The sequence below is a fragment of the Simochromis diagramma genome, unplaced genomic scaffold (genome assembly GCF_900408965.1).
Source record: "Simochromis diagramma unplaced genomic scaffold, fSimDia1.1 OVJJ01000344.1, whole genome shotgun sequence".
In the NCBI taxonomy this organism is placed as follows: Eukaryota; Metazoa; Chordata; class Actinopteri; order Cichliformes; family Cichlidae; genus Simochromis; species Simochromis diagramma.
In genome coordinates, this window is record NW_024387375.1 from 13,631,552 (window position 1) to 13,653,783 (window position 22,232).

The 22,232-nt window shown below is 41.4% G+C and overlaps 1 protein-coding gene across 3 annotated transcripts in view; it reads left to right on the top strand.

Annotated features, from left to right (window-relative positions):
• Positions 1 to 22,232, top strand: part of lekr1 (leucine, glutamate and lysine rich 1) — a 96,857-nt gene that overhangs the window by 57,297 nt on the left and 17,328 nt on the right. For all 3 annotated transcript variants that reach the window (XM_040008609.1, XM_040008610.1, XM_040008608.1), the window contains exons 6-9: positions 1,836 to 1,917; positions 12,157 to 12,234; positions 15,032 to 15,235; positions 21,759 to 21,834. In XM_040008609.1, the coding sequence (XP_039864543.1) occupies positions 1,836 to 1,917; positions 12,157 to 12,234; positions 15,032 to 15,235; positions 21,759 to 21,834 (440 nt within the window). The remainder of the gene's footprint in view (positions 1 to 1,835; positions 1,918 to 12,156; positions 12,235 to 15,031; positions 15,236 to 21,758; positions 21,835 to 22,232) is intronic.

Here is a 22,232-nt window from a genome sequence, read left to right on the forward strand (position 1 = left end):
GTACTTATGTAATGTACTAAATTTCCTAATATTAAATTAGGTTTGCTTTAAAGGTGACTCTCGTTGTTAACAATAAATAGCCACATACCACAAAAGAAGTAACAAGATAAGCTTTTTTTATCATAGTTATCTGACAAATATCAGAATTCATGTTTCTAGACAACTATAAAATTTCAGTTTATGCTTTTATTTCCACCGGGATTGATTATTGCAGAGCCACAGAACCTAACAGTAGTTCACGCTAATAGTCCTCAGGGTTTAACTTGGTGAACAAAGCATTAAAAATCTACAGTTAAGTCCCAAAGTTTTTGTACAGTAACATTTCTTTTGTAGTTTTGAATAAATGGACAATTGACTGACAAGCAGTTTGTATTAGTTTAGACAACCTAACGTTACTTTAAATATAAAGATCATTTTTGACAGTTTTATGGAAGTCTTTTACAGTCAATTACTCCTTAAAGTCTTGAACTCATGATCACCAAATGCTGTGTTTCCTCCCTTGAGATGCTCTGCCAGGCCTTTACTTCAGCCGCCTCCTGTTACTGCTTGTTTGGGTGTCTCTCTGCGTTCAGTTTTGTCTTCGGTAATTCAAAAACATGCGCTATCTGGAGATAAAATGACTGACTTGGCCAATGAAGAATATCCCGTCTTTGCCTCGAGAAATTCTCGGGTTGCTTTTGCGGCACGCTTTGGATCATTATCCATTTGCACCGTGAAACTGAGTCTGATCAGTTTTGTAGCATTTCTCTGAATATGAGCTGAGAGTATTGCTCTATACACTTTACAGTTCGTCCTGCTGCTTCTATCAGCAGAACCATCATCGATAAACACCGGTGGCCCACTTCCACTGGCAGCTGTACATGCCCGTGCTTGCTGATTATGCAATTTATGATTGCAAGCCTTTGTCATTTTATACATATTTAGCTGAAGACGAGGGCTGGTATGCAAATATTTACACTTATGACAGCTACATGCACAGGGTTTTTCCAGTGAAAACAGTGGCATGTTATTCACTATTCAGATTCGAAGCATAAGTGCTTTTCTCTTGCATGAGAGCCACTCTTGCATGGAGAAAGAAGTCCAGCGCTGCAGTGTTACAAGCTGTTGGCCTGACATAAAGTCTAAACATCTCAGTCAGCCATTTCCTCCATGTCCGTTTTTAATACATGTATTCAGTGGCCTGGAAACCGGCAGAATAATGATTGCCCCCCATACCTGTGCAACACACATCTAGATTAAGCCTTTGTTTAAAGATCCTTTCAAGATTCACGTTTCTCTGCTATTTTATTCTTGTTTTATTTTTTTAATCTAGTGATTTGGTTTTGTCTACATGCTGTATCGAACCACCAAGGTGGCAGTGAAGTAAAGAAGCAGCAGCAATACAGCAGCTCCTTTGCGTCAGACACACAACAACACAGGCTGCCCTACCATCTCACTGTTTTACCTCCCGAGTCCCAGCTTTCCTGTCAACACGTCTTTCAGCTCTCCCTCTCTTCCTCGTGTTCAGCTCGTGTCTATGACTTTTCATTTTAACCAACCCTCGTGTATTTCTCACATCAGCTCTTGTTTATGATACACTACGAGCTTTATTTTGTGTTCTTCCTCCTCCACTTGTGTTTTTTCCTCATTATTACAAATGTCACATTTGCACAGTGTTTTATTTGATGTGAGCCGTCCTCCTTTGCTCAAGTCCAATGAACCATCTGATAGAAACACGGCCCACTCCGTCGCTCTCATGTACCCCCGGATTGTCTTTATGCAGGATGACTTTTGTAAGCTTTTACCGCATCTTCATCGGATGAAGTAAGCGTTTGTGTGTCTGTCTGTGTAAACAGCACTGAGTGAGGAGTTGAAGAATTCCAGCGTGGCGCTTCAGAACATGAGAGAAGAGAAAGAGTGCCTAAGTCAGCAGCTGATGTAAGTGTCTGCAGTATGTGGTAAAACAAACAAAACACACACACACAAACACGCACGCAAACACGTGCACCGATGTGGACGCAGGTGATCCGTGGTATTTGAAATATGCCGGGTAAAGAGCAGGTCACTGCAAGGCTTTTACTCTACACTTAACTTCCCTCAGCCAAGTGCAGCCTCACTGACTCCACCCAGACCAGGAAATGCTCACTGTCTGCATACCAGGCTTGTCAGGTTGCAACACCAGAGGATTTTACTGTAAAGACTAAAACAAAGGTCTGCTCAGAGGATAAATACATGATATGTAGAAAATAGCTTTCTCAGGAGTGACTGTTTTTTTGTTTTTGTAGTCCATCCAGATACTGGGTGTTGGTGTTTTATTTTAGTAACACAATCCATAGACGTCACTGACATAATGCTGTAGTTGTTACATTCTGACACTTTAAAATATGTCATATTGTACATTTATTTATTTTTTATTGCCATCACATATTTCTGTCTGTTTGCACATACACCTACCTCAATTCCTTCACTTTCCTTTAGGGAAGCACTTTATTAATTGTGACTGTAGTTTTTAGCTTGTCTTTTTTAATAAATAAAAAAAATGCAACATTTTAATCCGACAAATAGCTAAAGCTGTACGTAATGTTATTATGTGGTGCTGTTGGAGGAGCTTTTTGATGAGCAGATGAGAACAAGTTGTGATTTTATGACTCAGGATGATAGTTGGCTCATATGCCGCTTTAGGCTTTCAAAAGTTGTTTTCTTTAAGAACATGAGGAACTGGGTCCAACTGTGCCAAACCCAGAGAAACTATGCAGTTCCTGCCAGTCTTCAGGTTTTGACAACTCTTGGGTTTATTGCGCTTCAGAGGAGTGTGAGTAAGATTGTTAATTTAGGTGAGATATATCATGTTCATCATTTTACAGACAAAGTAAAGCAATTTATTGCAAAAAGAGCAGCTCGGGATGATAGAATAGTGTTTATAACATGACGGCAAATTCATTTCGTCAGGGTGAAAATCTTTTGTGGTGCTCAAATAGTTTTGAGAAATAAAGAGGTTATACACACACAATACGGTAACATTATGTTGAAGCACAGTACGTATCACTCCGCGAGGCTCCTGCCTACGGTAGCCGTAATACTCCGACAATCCATCAAGCAGTCCGGGTTTGTAGCTTAGCAAAGTCGTACTAAAACATTTGACAGATTTTTGAGCGCCGTGTACCACATAAAATCGTTTCGAGGTCAGTAAACACAACCAGAATTCATACATAAGGCACACGGGATTATAAGGGGCACTGTCGATTTTCAGAAAAATCAAAGGATTGATTTTAAGTGTGCCGTATTTTCCAAAAAAACACGGTAATAACGACGGCCCGCTAGCATGCGCTACCAAAAATAGTGCTTTGTTGTGTATCTGAGTACACCACTGAAGTTGCAGCATTTTTACAATCCAATTCTGGTTCATCCGTTTCATTCAACGATCTGCTTTTGCCGCCATGCTTTTTCCGCTGTGTGCGTATGACAACAAAGGCACTGCACATGCGCGTTTTACCCATATTCTATCGCGATATTTCATTTTTCTATCGTTGCCCAACATTATACCGGTATTACCGTGAACAGTATGATACTGCCCAGCCCTACCACTTACCATGCCAGAAGTCAGCCAGCAGTGCCGGCTTGATACCAGATCTGGGCCAGACCTGCTTGCTATGTGGGAACTAGAGGATTGTGAATAGCTGTGGTTGTTATATTGTGCGTTGGTTCAATTGATGTTCCTAACGAAAGGTGGCTGTGTTTATGAGCATTTAAGTCTAGATTATGAAATAAGGTAGAAAAGGTGTGCCCGAGTTTTTTTTGTTTGGCATCTTTTCCAATTATATCAGGCAAAACATTTTCCCGCTCCGTTAATTCTGTTGCAGTGTTGTCAGTGTTATGAATGATATCTGTCTGCGATTTCCATAAAGCTGCCCGTGTGTGGTGGAGAGCGGTACAGACCTGCAGCAGCATATTTTCCTTTTGCAGATTCACCTGTGCTCTGGAATCATGTTCAATAAAATCTTGTATAAGAACCTCCGTGAGAGCACTCAAAATGGGTCATGGAAGAGGCTTTCTTTCAGCGTGACAGTAACCGGAGACATCCCAACAAGGCAACAAAGGAGTGGCTAAAGAAGAAGCACTTAAGGTCATGGAGTGGCCTAGCCAGTCTCCAGACCTCAGTCCTGTAGAAGATCTGTGGACGGAGTTGAAGATTTCAGTTGTCAGCCAAGAAACCTAAAGGTTTTAGAGAGTTTCTGTGAGGAGTGGGCTAAAAGATGTGTGCAAACCTGGCGACCAACTACAAGAAACATCTTATCGCTGTGCTCGTCAACAAGGGTTTCTCCACCAATGAATGAATGAATGAAGTCATGTTTTGCTTGGAGAACAATACTTTTTTCTCACAATAATATGGAAATTTATAACATTTATATAATGCGTTTTTCTGGATTTTTGGTTAATATTGTGTCTCTCTCTATTACTTTGAAAGTAAAATTATAGATTAACAGTAGAGGAGCTTGTTTCAGACAGGGGCTAGACTGAGGGGCTGGGACCAGTGTGGGAGAAATAAGGATTATTTTAAACTATAAATCTTGCAAAGCAACTCTTCAAAGTCCCAGGATATGGAACTAAAACTGAGTACAATATGTCTGCTTTAATTACATGTTTTATTAAAATTCAGTCTGTTTACTAAAATGACCAGTCCACCGAATTTCACCTTGGCTAATGTTTTCCAGCTCATGAGTGTTTAGCTCTTGGATAAAGGAACAGTTGCCGGCCATCCTGCTGTCGACAGGCTTTCCACTTCTGCCACTGAGTTGACAGCCTCAGTCATTCTGTCACTGTTTATTCGTGTTTGTTCTGTTCGTGATTCCAGATCTGAGATAACCATGTTTCAGTTTCGCATTCAGTAAAATGGCACTTCTTCTTTGCAGGTGTTTTATTGCCATGTTTGACAAGTTCTGCCATAAGCCACAGGTGTATAAATAGAACATACACACATGCAGCTGTGTAAATTGGACAACAAAAAGAAACATTTGCATCCCTTTGTAAAACTTCACAGAGCTTTTTGCTTCCTGCCTTTAGCCTTAAAGATAAAGATACGCAACAAAATGGAGCAGGATGTTCGGTTAAAATTAATAATTTCTCAAACCCTCATGAGTCCCACGAGGATGTGTTCAGGAACATCAGTCTTTTTCTTCCCAGCAGGAGGATGACATTTATTGCTGTGGTAAAATGTCTTTTTACAGCTGTTTGATAAGCTGTGACTTGGCAGCGACGTTTCATCAAGCACGAACAGTGTTTTCACATGCACACTTTAACTGCTCACTGCAGGTCAAATTTTCCCATCGATTACCTTTTTTTAACCCTCGAAAAATTATTCACTAATGTTTCTTCTTTTTCCCGTTGTGACAAAAATCCGTTGTGTGTTTTTGGGGCAAGTTTGTGCTGCTGTCTTCAGTTACACAAGCTTATCAGGTGGGTGGTGGAGTGGAATTCATGTGTGTGCTCATTTCTTTACATTTCGCTAGCTCTTTAAAGCTCGAACTATGAAATAATTGCCATAAAATTCAGATTTTTTTAATGGAGCGTTTAGTGAGGACTAGACTGTAAATGAGTGAAGAAGTAACCAAGTTTTAAGTAACTTGATGAGACTTGATAAGAGGCTTTCAGAATTGGAAACTTGATCCTGGAAGGTCTTCTGTCTTAAACAATTGGTTAGATTAGCTCCGTTGCAGAGGCATTGTATCAAGGTACCAAAATGTCAGAAAAAACACCACCCACGACAAAGAGATCACCCCAGTGTTCCTCAGTGTGATGATTTTGAAGCCCTCAGGAGAGCATTTCAGCGTTGTATCAAAGAAAAACAACACCTGGAGAAAAGGTTAAATAAACAATGCAAGAGGAGAAAACTCAAGTGGAGGAGAATCACAGAGAAATGCAGTACAAAGTCCAAAACATGGAGACAATAAACCAAGAGATGCAGTGCAAGCTCCAAGATATGGAGAAAAAATGAGGGCCTGCAAATGATGTTTAGTATAGCGCTCCAGAGAAATACAAAACTGCTAAAAGAGAAAGAAGAGCAGGAAGCTAAATACAAAGACCTGCAGTTCAAGCTTCAAGAAAAACACAAAGAGATACAGTGCAAGCTCCAGAACACGAAGAAACAAAAGGAAGGGCTTCAAGTGATGTTTAATGAAGCACTCCGAAGAAATGCACAACTGCTGAAAGACAAGGTACAATTGAAAGAAACACAAAGAGAAATGCAACATGTTCTCCAAGACTTCATGAAGAAAAATACAGAATTACCATTATTTACAAAGCAAAGGACAAAAACAATGAAATTGAGGATAAGAAACAAGAACAGGAGAAAAGATGCACAGAAATTCAGAGTAAAATCCAAGCAATGGTGAGCAAAAATACCAATTTGAAAGGACTATATAACAAAGCACAGTACATAAACACTGAAATGCAAGAGGAGAAGTGATGACAAGAGAAAAAACAAACTATCCAGTCTACACTTCAAGAACTGCAGAGGAGACATCAAGAGTTGCTGGGCATCCAAGACAAAGTACAACAAACAAACCACAACATGCATGAGGATAAGAAAGTTCAAGAAGAAAAATATAAAGAGCTGCAAGAGAAACAGTAAGAACTCCAAGAAAAGCATGAAAAAATCACGAAAAATTAAAGGGCTGGAGAAAATTTGAGTTACAACACAAAGAACTTATTATTGAGATGACAAATCTCATAGCACAGAACAAAAGTCTACAGGAAAAGTGCCTGAAAAAGAAGAAGGACTCTGCTGCTTCTTCACTTCAGCCTGGACAAGAGAAACCTCATCTTCCTCCAACAGGAGCAAACTTTACAATAAATGATGCAAATAAATTCACTGTGCTTCAGGATTTATTCAATGCTAATCGGGTTTAGAACCATTACTGATGGTACTGAATGTAATATATGCAGAATGATTGAGATTGTGGAATTAATTCATAATTATTCTGTAGCGTGTGGGTCTGTGAAACACGTATCATGTACATAAGAAAACCCCAAACACACAAAAAGGAAGGATCATCTTCAGAAAGCCTGGAGAACTATTGCTCATTGCGGTTCAAGACTTTTGCACTGCACTGTACACAGCAGTGTGAATATAATTCAAGGTTAACATTCACTGATTTCACTGGTGCGTATTTAGAATTAAAAACCTGCTTAGATACTGGTCCCCAGTTACAAGTCTGTTTGCAATCAATCGCAAAGAATATTATATTTCTTCAGGGAAACTGAAGAAAGCAAACAGTTTACTGTGGTGCACAAATAATAGTTTTCCTGTGTTTCTTTCCATGTCCGTGTCCTCTTCTCTTCGACTGCTTTTGCATGAAACAGATCGTTCTCATTCTGTACTTTTGTGTTTTATTTTTAAGCTAATTCCATCTGACCCGCTGCCCTCTTTCTTGCCATAAAAACTGCTCACACCTCTGCATGCTTGCATGTGCCCAACCTTAATTTGACTTTGTGGCCACGCATGTGGAACGTGCACATCCATCTAACACAGGGATGAATGCAGAGACAGAGATGACGGAGGCGAGGTTTGCAGTCTGACGCGACCTGACATATGGAGATAGAATGCTACAGGGAGAATCAGCCTTAAGGACATGTTGCATGATGAGTTAGGTGAGAAGGATCAGACAAATATGTTCAAGCCTAAGACTTTATTGCATGATAAAGGGTGTGTATGGAGATGATGACAGAGAAACAGGGGCTGACATGTAGGTATCTGAGCAGTTCCTCACTGTTGTCAATTACAATGGTAGCTGTAGGCCAGTTTGGCGCGTCAACTGTCTGAACATGTTTTGTAAATTTGCTTGAATATTTATCAAAACTGGGTGTATTTATTTTTGTATCTTGGTATCATATTTCCTGCTTTAATCTTTTTTTACCTGGAAATCAAATGAAGTGCTTCTCGAATAAAAGTACAAAGTGCCTTAAGTGTAATATTGAGTAAACGTTACGTCAGTTAATTCAGGAATAATTGTGTTAGTCTTGATAAAAATTCATCTTGCTTTGCTTAAAAAAGTGCCAGTGTTAAAAAAAACCCCAAACAAGTTATATTCATTCATAAATAATGTTATTATTACTAATGCTGCCGATTTTGTTATTAAGTAAGTATTATAAGAAAGTGCAATAGAGAATATTTTTCAGTTTTATTAATTTAAATCCCGATGCATAAATATAACGGCTGATTTTAACTGCTGTGTGGTTTGCATGTTCTAAACAAGTTGTTAAACACTGCATGGGTGTGCCACAGATTTGTGCTCTACTTGAACGAATGTCGCTGGTTAGAAAAAACAATGAGCACAAGGGAGTGATTACTCTGTTTCGTGTGTGGCAGACAGTCAGCCGAGGTCAAGACTGAGGTCCAGATGGGACGTCTGAGTCGACCCTCCTTTCACTGTCCGCTTGACGCTGACTAAAATGCCCACAGTCGCTGTTTTGTGGGAGTTTATGGGCGTCTCTGTGCATCCTGAATCCTTTTAGTCTCAACTTGTATCTTCACGTCTCCAGAGCATGTTGGACCCTCGATTCACTCTTGATATTTAAGAGCAAAAAAATAATAATCTGTGTGTAAAAGCCATCGCCATGACAACTCCCCAACCTTTGACGCACACCTCAATCAGACATCCACACCTGTTTTGCTTCTTTGGCACTATCTGGTTGCTTTGGAAACACACATATCTGAGGACAGTCCACAGCTGTGGAATGTTTTTTTGATCTTGCTGTGCATTCTGACCAGCCAAGGGCAGCTTGTTCTCTCATTTGCAAACAAAGTGACTTACAGACTTTTAGGATACTTTTATAACCTTCCTTTCATCCAAAAATAACGCTAATTTATAATACACTGTGCATGCAAACTCTGATCCTTGTGTGGATTAACTTTTATTAATCTGATTTATGACTCACGCTACTGGCTATGTATCATCTGTCAGCATTTGTCAGTGCATCACAGAGAGCTTCACAAACCTCCGCCTATATCTCTGGATGAGTCGTTTGGAAGAGGTGTTGGGAAGAGTCCTGCTGCTTTCTGATTGGCAGGAGACACCGAGCTCGTCCTTTCATCAGAGGACGAACACATGGCTCATCCAACGCAGACGCACGCCCGGTTAAAAGGATGGATTAGTTGGAAGAGAGGGTTAGATGAAAGATGGGATAGGACGCGTGGAGCACGAGAGGAAAGATGAAAGAGTGGTTGGTGAAATGAGTGAAGGTCAAGAGAGAAAGAGCAAAGGATTGATGTGATTGATGTGAAACAGCTTGTTTTCATAAGGATGATGCACGCTGGCTGCCCTGTGTATGTGTGTGCCCGCATGTGTGTGCATTAAGGCCAGTGTGTGTGCATTATGTCATATGTCTGTGTGGTTATTGGCAGTAGTATAGCGACTGCTCTCAGGATGCCCCGTTTCCCACGAGTTCTTTTTGTCCGTGACACAGAAACAGATTTTTTTCTGTCTTTTTTTTTCCACCCTCACCACACTCTGCTGTTTATCACATGCTAGATAAAAATCAGCCACAGCCCTTTGAGAAAGAAGACTTTTTTTTTCTTTCCTCTTCCCTTTTCAAATTCAAAAGAAATCTCACTCTTTTGTAAGCACGCACCACAAAAATAAATGCATTTCCCTAATGTTGCAAGTGTCTGCTTTACTGTGACCGGTTGCCAAGAACAACACCACTCTGAGTCAGCATTTCAGTTTTGGTGTTGCGATTCACCACATCCTCCACTGACAGCCACCTGTCCTGCTTCAGGCCCGATCGGCAGCAAACCGTGCGCAGTTTTGGTCACTCGAATATTTTCCTGGTCTGCTTCACTTTTACGAGGCATTCCTGAACTGTGTGACACATCTAATTACGCAGGGGAACGAAATGTGGCCACGAAGGACGGGCGAAGATTAATGTGATTCCTTTTACCATCAGTCATCCAGCTGAAGCCTGCAAACATGTGACGGCTCTGATCTGAATGCTACGTGCTGTCAGGCTGTGATTGCGCATGCCACATCTGCTGTGGTTCCCTTGATTAAATCTTGCACAACCAGGAAGCGTTTTCACCTCGTTTTAAGTTCGTGCAGGGTTTACCGATAGTGACATAACTCGGTCCACAATTAAGGGATTTTGTTGTTTTTATTCTGAACCCGTCTCCCCTCCCCTGGAGGAACTTTCCTGGAATCCTCATGTTGTGATTGTAACCTGCTTCTGACACATCTACTGATAATATGTGATAATAGATTCTTCTGACTCTCACTTTGTTTCCATGTGCAAACTGTGTGCACCACATGCCTGTAGCCACAAATGTGCCCAAAGTCCTCCAGCGCTCTCACGGAGCACTGTGCACTTGACTGCACTTTGAAGCCTGCAAAGTCACAAAGAAAACACCACCGACCACCATTTTACTCTCTCTCTCTCTCTCTCTCACTCTCTCAGTCATCCTTCTCTCCCTCAAAGGCCCTTTTCACCTCAGAGGAAAAAGAGTCAGGAACAGGAGACCGGGAGATAAAGAATAGAAAGAACGGAAACAGCAGTTGAGAGTAAGATATTGTGAGATAGATATCATGAAGATATCATGTCATCTCTGACCTTGAAAACACAAAGGGAGGGAGAGAGAGAGGGTCAAGGCATAGTAGTTTGTAAAGTATGATTTGTATTATGCTGTAGCTGAATAGAAAGAATGCAGGAGGTCTGTTCCAAATCATCGGTAGATGCCCGGGAAGAAAAGAAGGTTAAGAAAAAAAAAGAGCAAGCGAGAGAGAGAATGGGATGGAGATGTGTGAGTGTGATAGAAGGTACAAAGAGCGGGAGGCTGATAACTGGAGCCAGACAGCTGCGAGTGTTACTCTCATTATGTGTCTGTATTTGTGCTTCTGTCTGTGACTAACATTCGCATACTTTCACTGGCTGCTATCACATTCACACCTTACGTGTCACCCTGAACTCATCTCTCCGGCATGGATTTAATGTGGTTGTCTGGCATTAGCTGCCGTTACTGTGTTGCCTTTTCTTTTCTTTTCTTTTTTTTTTTGTATAGTTTTAGACGTACATCTCAGGGGGAAAGCTGCCATTTTTGCAGGGTCAGAGCTGTTAGTCCCCAAGCATTGGCTTGACAAATAATCAGAAAGGTCAGGCTAAAGCCACACTTTTAAAACTTTGCTGAAATTACAGTTGGTTTAGGCCTGCACATTCTGATTCAGGTGTTTGTGCGAAGCATTTAGACATATTTCATGTTGCTTTTAGAGCTTGAACTGTTACTAAAAAGCAATCAAATCACTCATGAAATGCAGATTACAGAACTTATAGAGTGAGGAGCTGCTCCGGCTGTGAATCCACTTTTGTTGAAATGTACAAATAATTCCAAAGTGTTTGTCAGGGGAAAAAAAACAATCTGTCTCACTGGAAGTGAAAACAGGCCGTCTCCCTCTGAGCTCAGACATGCAGGCCTTCTCAGTCTATATCCTCGTTGCGTGTGTTTGCAAGGTCACAGGGCTAGACAGCCGAAAACATACTGGCACGCACACATACACCCAAACACATTAACTGATCATGCCGCCAGAGAGGGGATTAGACTGAGAAGCCGGCAGGGTTAGGGGGGTTAGGGTAAAGTATGTGTGTGTCTGTGTATGTGTATGCATGGAAGGTAGGAGTATCACACACTGTCATGGCACGCACTATTAGAATTAAAGCCGATTTACTTTCTCGAGAAGAGGCAGCAGCTGCCCATAGAACAAGAGGTGATCTAAAAAACACCATCTAAATTTTTTTTTACAATAGAATCACAACATAGCAACTCAATTTAGTTGCAAACTGACAGACAGCAGCACTTTTTTGAGCTCGAAGACTTACAGTATGCTTGAACTTTTGCTGATCCCAGAGGGAGGATTCATTGTTAAGCTTGGCTTCTTCCACATGGAGATTCGAGTCAAGGAGTGCGCAGAATAGCAGCTGTATTGATTTGGCATCTTGCTCAAGTACTCTACAGTGACACTCGAGATTGTAAAAAACATACCCAGGGAATATGGATTTCCTTCTGGCTGAATGTGAACTGTGGGTATGGGAGTTAATGCTTGCTATATTAGATCTATGCTCATAAATTGGTCATAAATGTATTTACTCAACAAATGGTGGAAATGATCACCTGTGCCATGTGCTTTTCGTCTCCAGAGAGCAGAAGAGACGGAGTGAGGAGCAGCTGTCCCAGCTAGAAGACTCTGAAAAGGAACACAGAGGAAAGCTCCTCAGGTTTGCTCCTCTTTCTGTTTCTCCACGCTCCAACTTTCCCACAACCACAACTCTCATCCCACTCATTCTTCTCCAATTATTCTCTTCCTGTGCTCCATCTCCTTCCTCCCAAAGAGAGGTGGCTGTATAACTGTTGGCTCTTGGATCATTTGTGGAGATCTTAGGCTCCATAAAGTGCCGGCGACACAGCCAAAGCTCGTGTGAGGCTGGCATGACAGATGGAAGCACTTCTTAGTTGCCGGGGAATCACGTTTCACACACACACACACACACACGTGCATCCGTAGACATACTGTACTGTAGCTATGCCGAGGTAAAACAGTAGTCCGTCACACTAACACACATGTGTGTCACACTCACACAACCCACATGTGTATACCCACAAGGCCTCTCATCTTTCCATGCAGGCGATAAATGTAGGGTGTGTATTTTTTCACATGGTATTTGCTGGTATTCCCGTTCTAAGATGCTGGCAGCCTGATGCGTTCAATTACACCGTCGATTTATTTCCCCTCCCACACTGAAGCCTCTGATCTAACCCTCTGGCTCCTATACGGCTCAACATAAAGCGGCGCTCCGCTGGGGGAGGTGGAAGCTATTTTAGAAGGATGAGAGATTGAAGAAACATCCCCCCCATACCTGAAAATGTAACAGGAGACAGCAATTTACTAAACTGCCCCAAAAATGGAGACCATAGGTACCAAAAGACAATGTTTATCTGGTCAAAACACTTTGGCTTCTGCAGGGAAACCAATGAGTGCCTGCTTTCTAACGCTGCAGGTACTGATTTTGAAATTGAACTTCAATCTGTGAATCTGTCCAGTTACGCTTGCTTCAGGTGGTTTGAAATAGGTTTATTTGAATGTCCCTGCAATTTCCTTTAATATGTTCCTTTAAAGCAGATAAAAGCGAGAACAGACAAGAGAATCCATATCTTTCTGTGTTTGACACCACTTTAGAGCTCTGTTTCTCTTTGTCAGCCCATCTCATTCTCTGTTTTCTCAAAAACACTTGATCCTGCTTGTCTGCCTCCTAATAAAGCATCGAGATCTATGACCAACGTAGATAATGCACCTGCCCGTTCATTATTTTCTCCTGTGTTTTTTCATGAATGAACAGTCAAGTAAATTTGGTACTCTGGACCAGAGATGGATACGGTAATCTGATTACTTTTTTCAAGTAACCAGTAAAGCAATGGATTACTATTGCAAAAAAGTAATTGGATTACTGTTACTCTCCCGTAAGCACGCTGCGTTACTGCATTGCTAAACCGTGATTTTGTTTGTGAGAGTGTCTCATGACAATGACGTACGAGCGTGCGACCTCCGTGGCAGCAACAGACGTGTGCAGAACAACAATGGATAATCTGGAGTGTGGGGGAGAGTACGACCATGCAGTGCTTAAAGCTTGAAAGTACTGACATTACTTTGAGTTTGATTCTGTGAAAGGTGACAAAAACATTAGTGTCTGCTTTTATACTGTCTGCGGGAAGAAAACTTCTTTTTACAACGAACGATTTAACTTCAAATCTGAGCGAGCACCGAGCACGCTGCTACGGGAATGTGAAGTTCACAGAGAGACACCCGGATCTCCCCACTGACATGACCGCTCCTGCTTAACAGGTGAAGATAGATTTAACAGCGACAGGACTTAGTGCTGTTGAATCTTTGATTTTATTTATTTTTTCTGTGTTTTACTTGCATCTATTTGAAAGAGCGAGTGTAAACACAAAAAAAGTATTTTATTTTATATGCTGGAGAATGCAGAAAATAGGTTTAAATGGTAAACAAATTTCCTCCAGTCAGAGAATGTTGCATATAATTGAATTTTTGCTTGATGCAATGTGCATAAAGTTAAAAGATTAAAACTAATAAAGGAGGAAACATCATTTTCTAATTGGTGCATGGAAACGTTCTTACCCTGCACAAAGGACAAGGAAGACGTGATCTGTCAGCCCCGAATAGAAACTCCTCATATGAAATTGAAAAAAAAAAAACCTGACTCTCCTGCACCCATAGCACAGTGCCAAGAAATTAGACTCTGAGTGATGACATCTGGCAATGATTGAAGTCCTTTTTAATGGAAGATAATAACATTTAAGATATGATAAGAGGTAATGGAATATGTACGTTTGCAGTTATGTGGGCGTTGCACCAGTCTATTGAGTTGAAGACAGAGCTGAGTGTGAAGCTCGTCGATCTACGTCCCCACCTTCACCCATGGTCACGAGCCAAAAGAATGGGATCGTGGATACAAGTGGCGCAAATGAGCTTCCTCCATAGCGTGGCTATGCTTTCCCTCAGCTGTAGTATTTATTTCCTTTACATGCCTGCTTTTGTAGTCATGAACACAGTGTTTTAGACAGCTGTATATAATGTCCAAAAGGCAATAATAATAATCAGATTGATTATTGTTGTTATTAGTGGCAGTAGTAGTAGTAGGCTTAGACTTGTGTTTAAATTCCAGCCGCTGGTATTTGTTCGTACGCACAAAAAGGTAACTTATAAATTTGTTCCTAAAGTACGAACAAATTCATAGCCAAAAATATTGATAAATCATAGATTTGTGTATACACACTGTTAGTAAATGAGGCCCAATGAACTTTAAAAGTCCCAGTTTTTTCTCACCTGCTGGATTCCTGACTTTTGGAAGTCTGATAAGGTTGGAGAATGAACGGCTTCTCTCTTATCTAACAGACTGTCCTTGGTGCTTACACAGACCGGTTGACCTGTCAGTACAGAGTTGAAAAGCAAACCTTGCCATGTGTGCACGCTCATCTTATGTGTCTTTTTCATAGGTTACAAGTGGAGCTGGAGGAGAAACATGAGAGGTGGTTGTCATGCCAACAGAGATGTGATGCAATGCAGAAGCAGCTGTTGTCTTGCAGTCAGAGAGAGGAGCAGATGAACCGGAAGTACTTTGCAGCTGCAGAGGAAGTGACACAACTAAGGAGAGCTCTGGAGAATACAGAGCAGGAAACAAGAGAGCTGAAGAAAGAGAGGTGATGACTGTGACTTCTGTTCTATTCTGTAGTTCATCATTTTGCAGCATAGGTGCTAACTTTGATCTATAAAAGTGCTGCCAGTGAAACAAACAGCAGTAATTTAATCTTATCAGAGTTTGTAACAGAGACACATGTGGAGAAAAAGCAACCAATTTTAGGAGTTACAGATACACAAAAAATTAAGACAATTGTGGGACAGGGGCGTGGGAAGGAGACATGGGGCCCCATAGCTCGGGTGGTATACTGTAGCATTTTTCATCTTCACACCTATAAAGTTTCATGACTCACACAGACACAGATTCACCCTCTCTGTAGCTGCTGGTGAAATGTCGTTAAACAAAAGCCCTTTATTTTTTTCTTGCTGCAGACAACTTAACCACCTCCACCGACCTCCAGCGACCCATGAAAGGACTCGCAGTTCTCTGGTCTTTCTCACCCTTTTCACATTACAGACTTTTGCTACACATCTGCAGCATCTGTCTTATCACCACTCCTTCTGTGCTTCCACTTAGAGCGCTACCTGGGTCCAGCTTTATCCCCTGTTGACACACACCCACAGGCACACATTCCTCTCTACAGTATGTGCTGCACATTATCCCCTTCCAGCACTTTTATTGCCTGATTTGAGCAGAAACACTTGTCGTAGTTCTGTGCTCAGCGTCCTCTTTAGAGCAAGTATCATTCACCCAAACACACGTGTATCCATCTATCCAACTCATTTATTTTATCTAACATTCACATGGATGCCTTGAAAGTAACTTGAGGTTCACTCTGGCCCAAGGAGAGATTGGCCATCTGATTGGTAGATAGCGTGCTGTACCACATGAGCCACAGGCTGTGCTTGCTAGTTTACTATGTAATAATCCTTGGTCTGCTTGTAAGGATTCAAATCATCTTTAATATATATCACTTTTCTATTCTTACTGACCGCTCAGAGCAGCCTACACTACATGTAGTAGTACAGTAGAGGAACTATAGGTACTTTATTTATGCTTTATGGTATATGCAAAGCCATTTAGTGAGCATACGTGAAAAAGGGCTAAAAAACAAGATTGAAAGTAAAAGTGGCAGCTGTGTAATAAAGACAGCCAAATTACTGCTACTACTCAGTCGCAGCAGCAAGGATAATTCACCCCATCATCTCTACGTTAACTCGGAACGGCAGCTCTTTAAATAGCTGCCGATGAAAAGCAGTTGTGAAGTGACAGTGAAAGGGCAATCTTAACAGCTGGCAGGCAAAATTTTCCCCAGGCCAGAGTAAGATTGAGGGGGTGGTGAAATTGCAGGGATGGACAAGAAGGTCAGTACAGAGGGACGGTGAAGAGAGCAGAAGGAGGCAGGAAAAAGGAGAACAAATTATGGAGAAAGTGAGGATAGAAAGTAGGAAAGGAGAGTGAAAGAGAGAGGGAGGGAGGTAGGAGGCTAGGAGTGTTTCAGGGAGGAGGGATGGAGACTGTGACTGTGGTTTCGGTGGTTACTTCACACACTGTCTGGCTTTCGCATGCACACAGCATGGGTCACAGGGGCCGCACACAATCTACACACTCACTCATACACTCACACACACACGAAACTTGACAGCGTGCCTTTGATTCAGTCTAACTGACACAAAGTTTAAAACAGAGAGACGGAGCGGAGAGGAAAAGTGGAGGGAGAAGGAGGAAAGAAAAAGTGGCAGAAAGCGGGTTCAGAGTGAAAGATTTAAAAGTCAAGAGAGGTCAGGAGTATCCGTGTGCTTCCTCATCCATAAATGGGTGAGGGCTTGTTTCCAGTGGTTTCAAGCTGCAGAGTTTTCGTGACAAATATGAACTTGAGAGCAAACTCGTTCTAGCCCCACAGAGAAGCAGTTTTAATGCCTCTGGCTTTTCTTATATAGGCTAATAAAAGAATAGAGGAGATTTATTTCAACCACACATCTAAGATATCGCCTTCATCTGTGTTTACCCTTCTCTCTCGCTGTCATTTTTTTTTTAAGCTCGTCTCTTGGTGTACTCTTGATCTTCTCACTGTTTTCTTGGGTGGAAAGTATTATATCATCCTTGTCTGGTTCTTGACTTTTATTATGGCTCTCCCTCCTTTTTTTTTTTATTAACAGTTCATAAATTGCTATTGCTGTAAATTTATGTCAATTTTTTCTTTACAAGGCAGCCCATTTGTGCTTTGAAAGCTCGAAAGCTTTGAAAGTGTGTGTGAGTGTGGGAAGATTCTCGCCTTTGAAATCTTCATCATCTTTCCAGGTGGAGAGTGGTGTCCCTGAGGATGTATTATGTCAGCAGAGATTTGTGTTAGCTGTTGATCCGCTTTGTTTATTCACAAACACGCAAAAAAAAAAGGGGAAAAAAAGTGGAAATTGCCTTTGTGATGTGCGGACAGTTTAATTTCTTTGTCTGTGTGTGTGCACACAGATTTTATCAGCAGAAGTAGGCAAATAGAGTGTGCCTTTTGATGAGGCAGCACCCGCTGCACACAGCCGCTCAAACACACATGCACACACACACACACACACACACTCTGCACAAAAACACATTTGCCTGTCCTTAAAAGCAGCCTGGCGTGTGAGTGAACGAGAGAGTGTTCCCGGATTTTCCCATCATTCCTCCCTGTAATCCCCCGAGACCTCCTTCTGAGGGCTGAACTTGCACGCTCACGCTTCCCAGGGGGTCACACATGCCAACACACACACACACACACACACGCACTCACTGCAAATTTAAAAGGTCTGATACACTGCATAGCTGCGGGGGTCTACTTATTTGATAATCAGAGGGGAATTATATCTGACAGTGAAACACATGCACACGCTGCTGAAAACACTCACATAAAGACATACACAAATATTGTATGCATCAGCAGTTTCTCACATATTAAGTCTTCAGCTTCATGAAACTGTCAGATCCTAACTTGGAGGGTTCTTCGTCTTCACCAGCTGAACTGAAAAACATCTGCAGGCTCTGTGCTTTAGAAAACACACACACTCAGAACAGGCAAAAAAAAAGTCCTTTTCTCAATATACTGAGTATGCAATGAAATGTACTTCTCTAAAAAGTTGCATGTAAGCAGCATGGACAAATGACACCAATCCTTGCTTCTCAGTCAGTTATCAGTCAGCGAGCATTTAAACTGACACCAGGAATATGCTTTGATTCGATTAATGGTATTTAAGCTGTTTGAAATATGACTGCCTTGTCACTGCTGCCCAGAGCGCTGCAGCGACGCTGAAACGACCAACTGATGGATCATTTGCTAGAAATATAACTTAATCTGCACTTGGTTTCCTAATTTATTGGACAAACACACAGTTTTTCTCTCTGTTCAATTATGACGTGACTGAATGCTGACCTTTAGCAGTCCTTTCATTTTTCATGCGGCGGCTTAAAGATAATTGAAGTCTAGGACATATTTTCATCACCGAATGCTGTGTTTCCTACCTTGAGATGCTCTTCTAGACTTTTACAGCAACAACCTTCAGCTGCTCTCTTAATTCAGTTTTGTATTTAATAACTGAAAAGCTGCTCTACTGAGGGGAGATCAGGTGACTGACTTGGCCATTGGCATGTCTTTGCCTTGAGAAACTCTTGGGTTGCTTTTGCAGCATGATTTGAGTCATTATTCATTCATACTGTGAAGTCCTGCCCAGTCAGTTTTGCAGCATTTGGCTGAACCTGAGCAGAGAGTACAGCCCTGTACACGTCACACTTCCTTCTGCTCTTTCATATCATCAATAAACACCGGTGACCCGATTCAGGCTCTTTTAGATGTTTGGTAAAGTCTAATCTGACCTTTTTGTAATTGAGTGTAATCAGTGGTTTGCACCTTGTAAATTTCTCTTTCCTGTAAACTCTGACAGTGACATTCCTGCCTCCTCGTGCACCGTATTGACTTTGCTAGAAGTTGTGAAGTTGTTTTTCTTACTCATGGAAATAATTTTGTCATCATCCACTTTAGTCTTCTGGTCTTTTAGGCCTTTTGGTGATGCTGAGCTTCACAGAGAATTCATTCTTTTTAAAAAATGAACCTGATTGTTGTTTTTTCCTAAAGTTTCTGTCTGACAGGTTTATTTAGTTTTTTCAGCCTAATGATAGCCTCCCTCACTTGCACTGACATCTCTTTGGGTTTCGGTGAAATGCTCTAAAATATTGATTCAACACTTTGAATTATCTAAAGATATTTTATCTGCATCATTCGTCATGAAATACCAAGGCCATGAAACTGTGTCAGATGTCCAGTTACCTTTGACCCTTTGACAGTGTATAAAAGATGACTGTAATTCCTAAACACTCAGTATTTTTGTAAACCGCACTTCAGCCACACTCCTTATTTTTTGGTTTAATATCCACTGTGGTGGTGTACAGAGGCAAAACAGCAAAACTCTGTTTTTGTCCAACAAATAATGGACCTGACTGTAATTAGCTCTCACCATTGTTTCGACAACAAAGGCTTTCTACTGATCAAAGATTTATATGATCACATTTATGTAATTATTGACCCAAACCAAGAGGCTGTTGAGCTCTGGGTTCTTCTTAGGAATTAAAGTGCTTCAGTGGGTGTTGTATGTGGATTACAAATATCATATATCTTATTCTTAACATTTGTGACTTTACACAGTTCAGTTCAATAAGGAGAAATCATTAGAAGGAACTGAACAGGATTTATTGATATACAGAATTCAGTTGTGCTGTTTGGCGATTACACTCCGATGGCCCATCACAGCAGAATGAAATCTCCTACACACACACACCCAAGAGTCTGCATCTATTTTTATGCTTCATTGTGTGTGTGTGTGTGTGTGTGTGTGTGTGTGTGTGTGTGTGTGTGTGTGTGTGTGTGTGGTGAGTAGGCTGATGCGATTAGCCAGACCCAGTGGAGTGAATAATATTGTGTCTGGCCCGAGCAGGAAGAGATGGAATATAGCTGTTGCTCTTTATTATTATACTGTAGTTCGTCTACTCCACAATCAGATATGCACAGAGTCATCTGTGTGCGTGCTTCTACACACAGCCATCGTACAAGACTTTTCCTTGCCCGATGATGCCTCTTACATGCATGAGACACTTTGTTAATCTCTGTTACACATGCATGAGTTCTCATGCCACTTTGTGTGTGTGTGTGTGTGTGTGTGTTTGAGTGTATGTGAATGTGCGACAGCATGCTTGATGTTATTGATATGATTTATGTTTTATGCCATTTTGACCAGTGTTTTGAATTTTTGTGCATTTTTGATCGTTCTGTGTTATTTTTGAGTTCTCTTGTATCCTATGGTTCCTAGGTTATTCTGGTCAGCATGGATTTCCCTTCGCGTCTCCCTCTGTGTATCTGTGAGTTCTTGTGCCTCGTTTCCCCTCGTGTTTTATTCCATGTTTCCCCAGCCCATCATGTCTGTGCTCTCCCTTCTGCTCCTCCGTGTTCTCTCTCCCCCTCCAGCCTGCGTCTCAGTGTACTTCCTGTTTTACTTTGATGGTCTTGATAGTCAGTGTAAGTCGTGTTGTGTTTGGTCCTGCCCCGTCTAGTTATGATTATTCGTGTCAGCTGCGTTCCTTGTGTGCTCCCACGTCCCTCGTTATCTTTCTGTGTGTTTATGTCCGCGTCTCCCTCAGTCCTTTGTCGCGTCTCCTTGTGTGCCTCCCCGTGTGATTAGTTATGTATTTTCCCTGTTTAGATTTGTACCGTTTTGCCTTTTTTCCCAGCAATAAAGCTGTGTTTTTGAGTTCACGTCCCGGGACGCTCCTGTGAGTTTTGCATTTGGGTCCTCACCTTCCTGCGCACAGCCAGTTAATGACAATTCAATATTCATATGTGTCTACAGGATCTCTGCTTTTTGTTTGGTATTAGTTTCTAAGCCTTAATGTTGCTCCGGGTTCCCTCAGTGAGCCTTTTCTACAAATTACTCTGTATAAACATTTGCAAGAAAAAAAAAGAAGGGAAAAAAAGCTCAGCTTGTCTCACTGTGGCCTTGAATTTATGCTCCTTCACATCTTATCAGGCAGACCAGCTGCTGAAGTGACATATAATATTTGGACACAAGATCAACAAATCAATGAGGTTTACCCTTTCTAGCTGACTCCGCTTTATCTCCCACACTGTCTTTCTTTCTTAGACTTCACACAGACAATTTTTGAGCTTTTATGTCTTTAGCATGTCTGTGGTATGTGTGCTGTAGGTGGTTTATGTGTGTATTTTGTTTTTTCATTTACGCAGTGGGCAGGGGGAGTCTTTGTTAAAGTCAAAAGCAGCCAGGGACTGTGAGTGCATTATTTGGTCTCAGACATTTGGTCAAATTTTTGTCACTACAGTCTGGTTTTACAAACAGATGGCTGCTATTTCTGCTGTATCGAGTAAGGAAAGGAGTTATCTTGTCCTAGGGCTGCAGTTGAACTGATGATATGTTGTCTCCCCCACAGTGGATGCTTGTTTAATGTTGCCCTATTTACATAAAAGGGAGAAAAATTGTATCACATGTGCAGTAGATTGTTTTTATTGCAAGGCAGGATATTTTTAATGAGTGAACTGTGCGTGTTTGCAGGGATGTTATGCTAGAATCTCATGGCAGAGCCCTTAATATGATGAAGGAAGACTTCACTCAGCAGCTGGCCACAAAGGTAAGTCTTTATCAGTATGAACAATAATCCTTTAAATACTGATACACAGCAATAAAGAATATGTTCAGCAGGTATGCACTAAGCCAGTTTGTGTAGTCATCCAGTTTTTTGGGGTTTTTTAAGCAGATTTTTATTTATTCCACCGTTTATTTTCCAAAAATGCCCCATTTGTCTCCTTTCAAATGCTTGCACTGCACAGCGCCCTGAGCAGCCTGGCATCTTAAGATCATTTTGACGTGGTCAAGCATTTACATGAACACGGTGCAGCTGAATTATGTGGTAGAAAGATTAATACCAGTCCTGTAAAATAAACACCATCCTAGACGCATTGTCAGCAGCGGATGACTAGCGGTGTAATTTGTACAATGCATTGTTTTAATTTTGTATGATGGAATGAG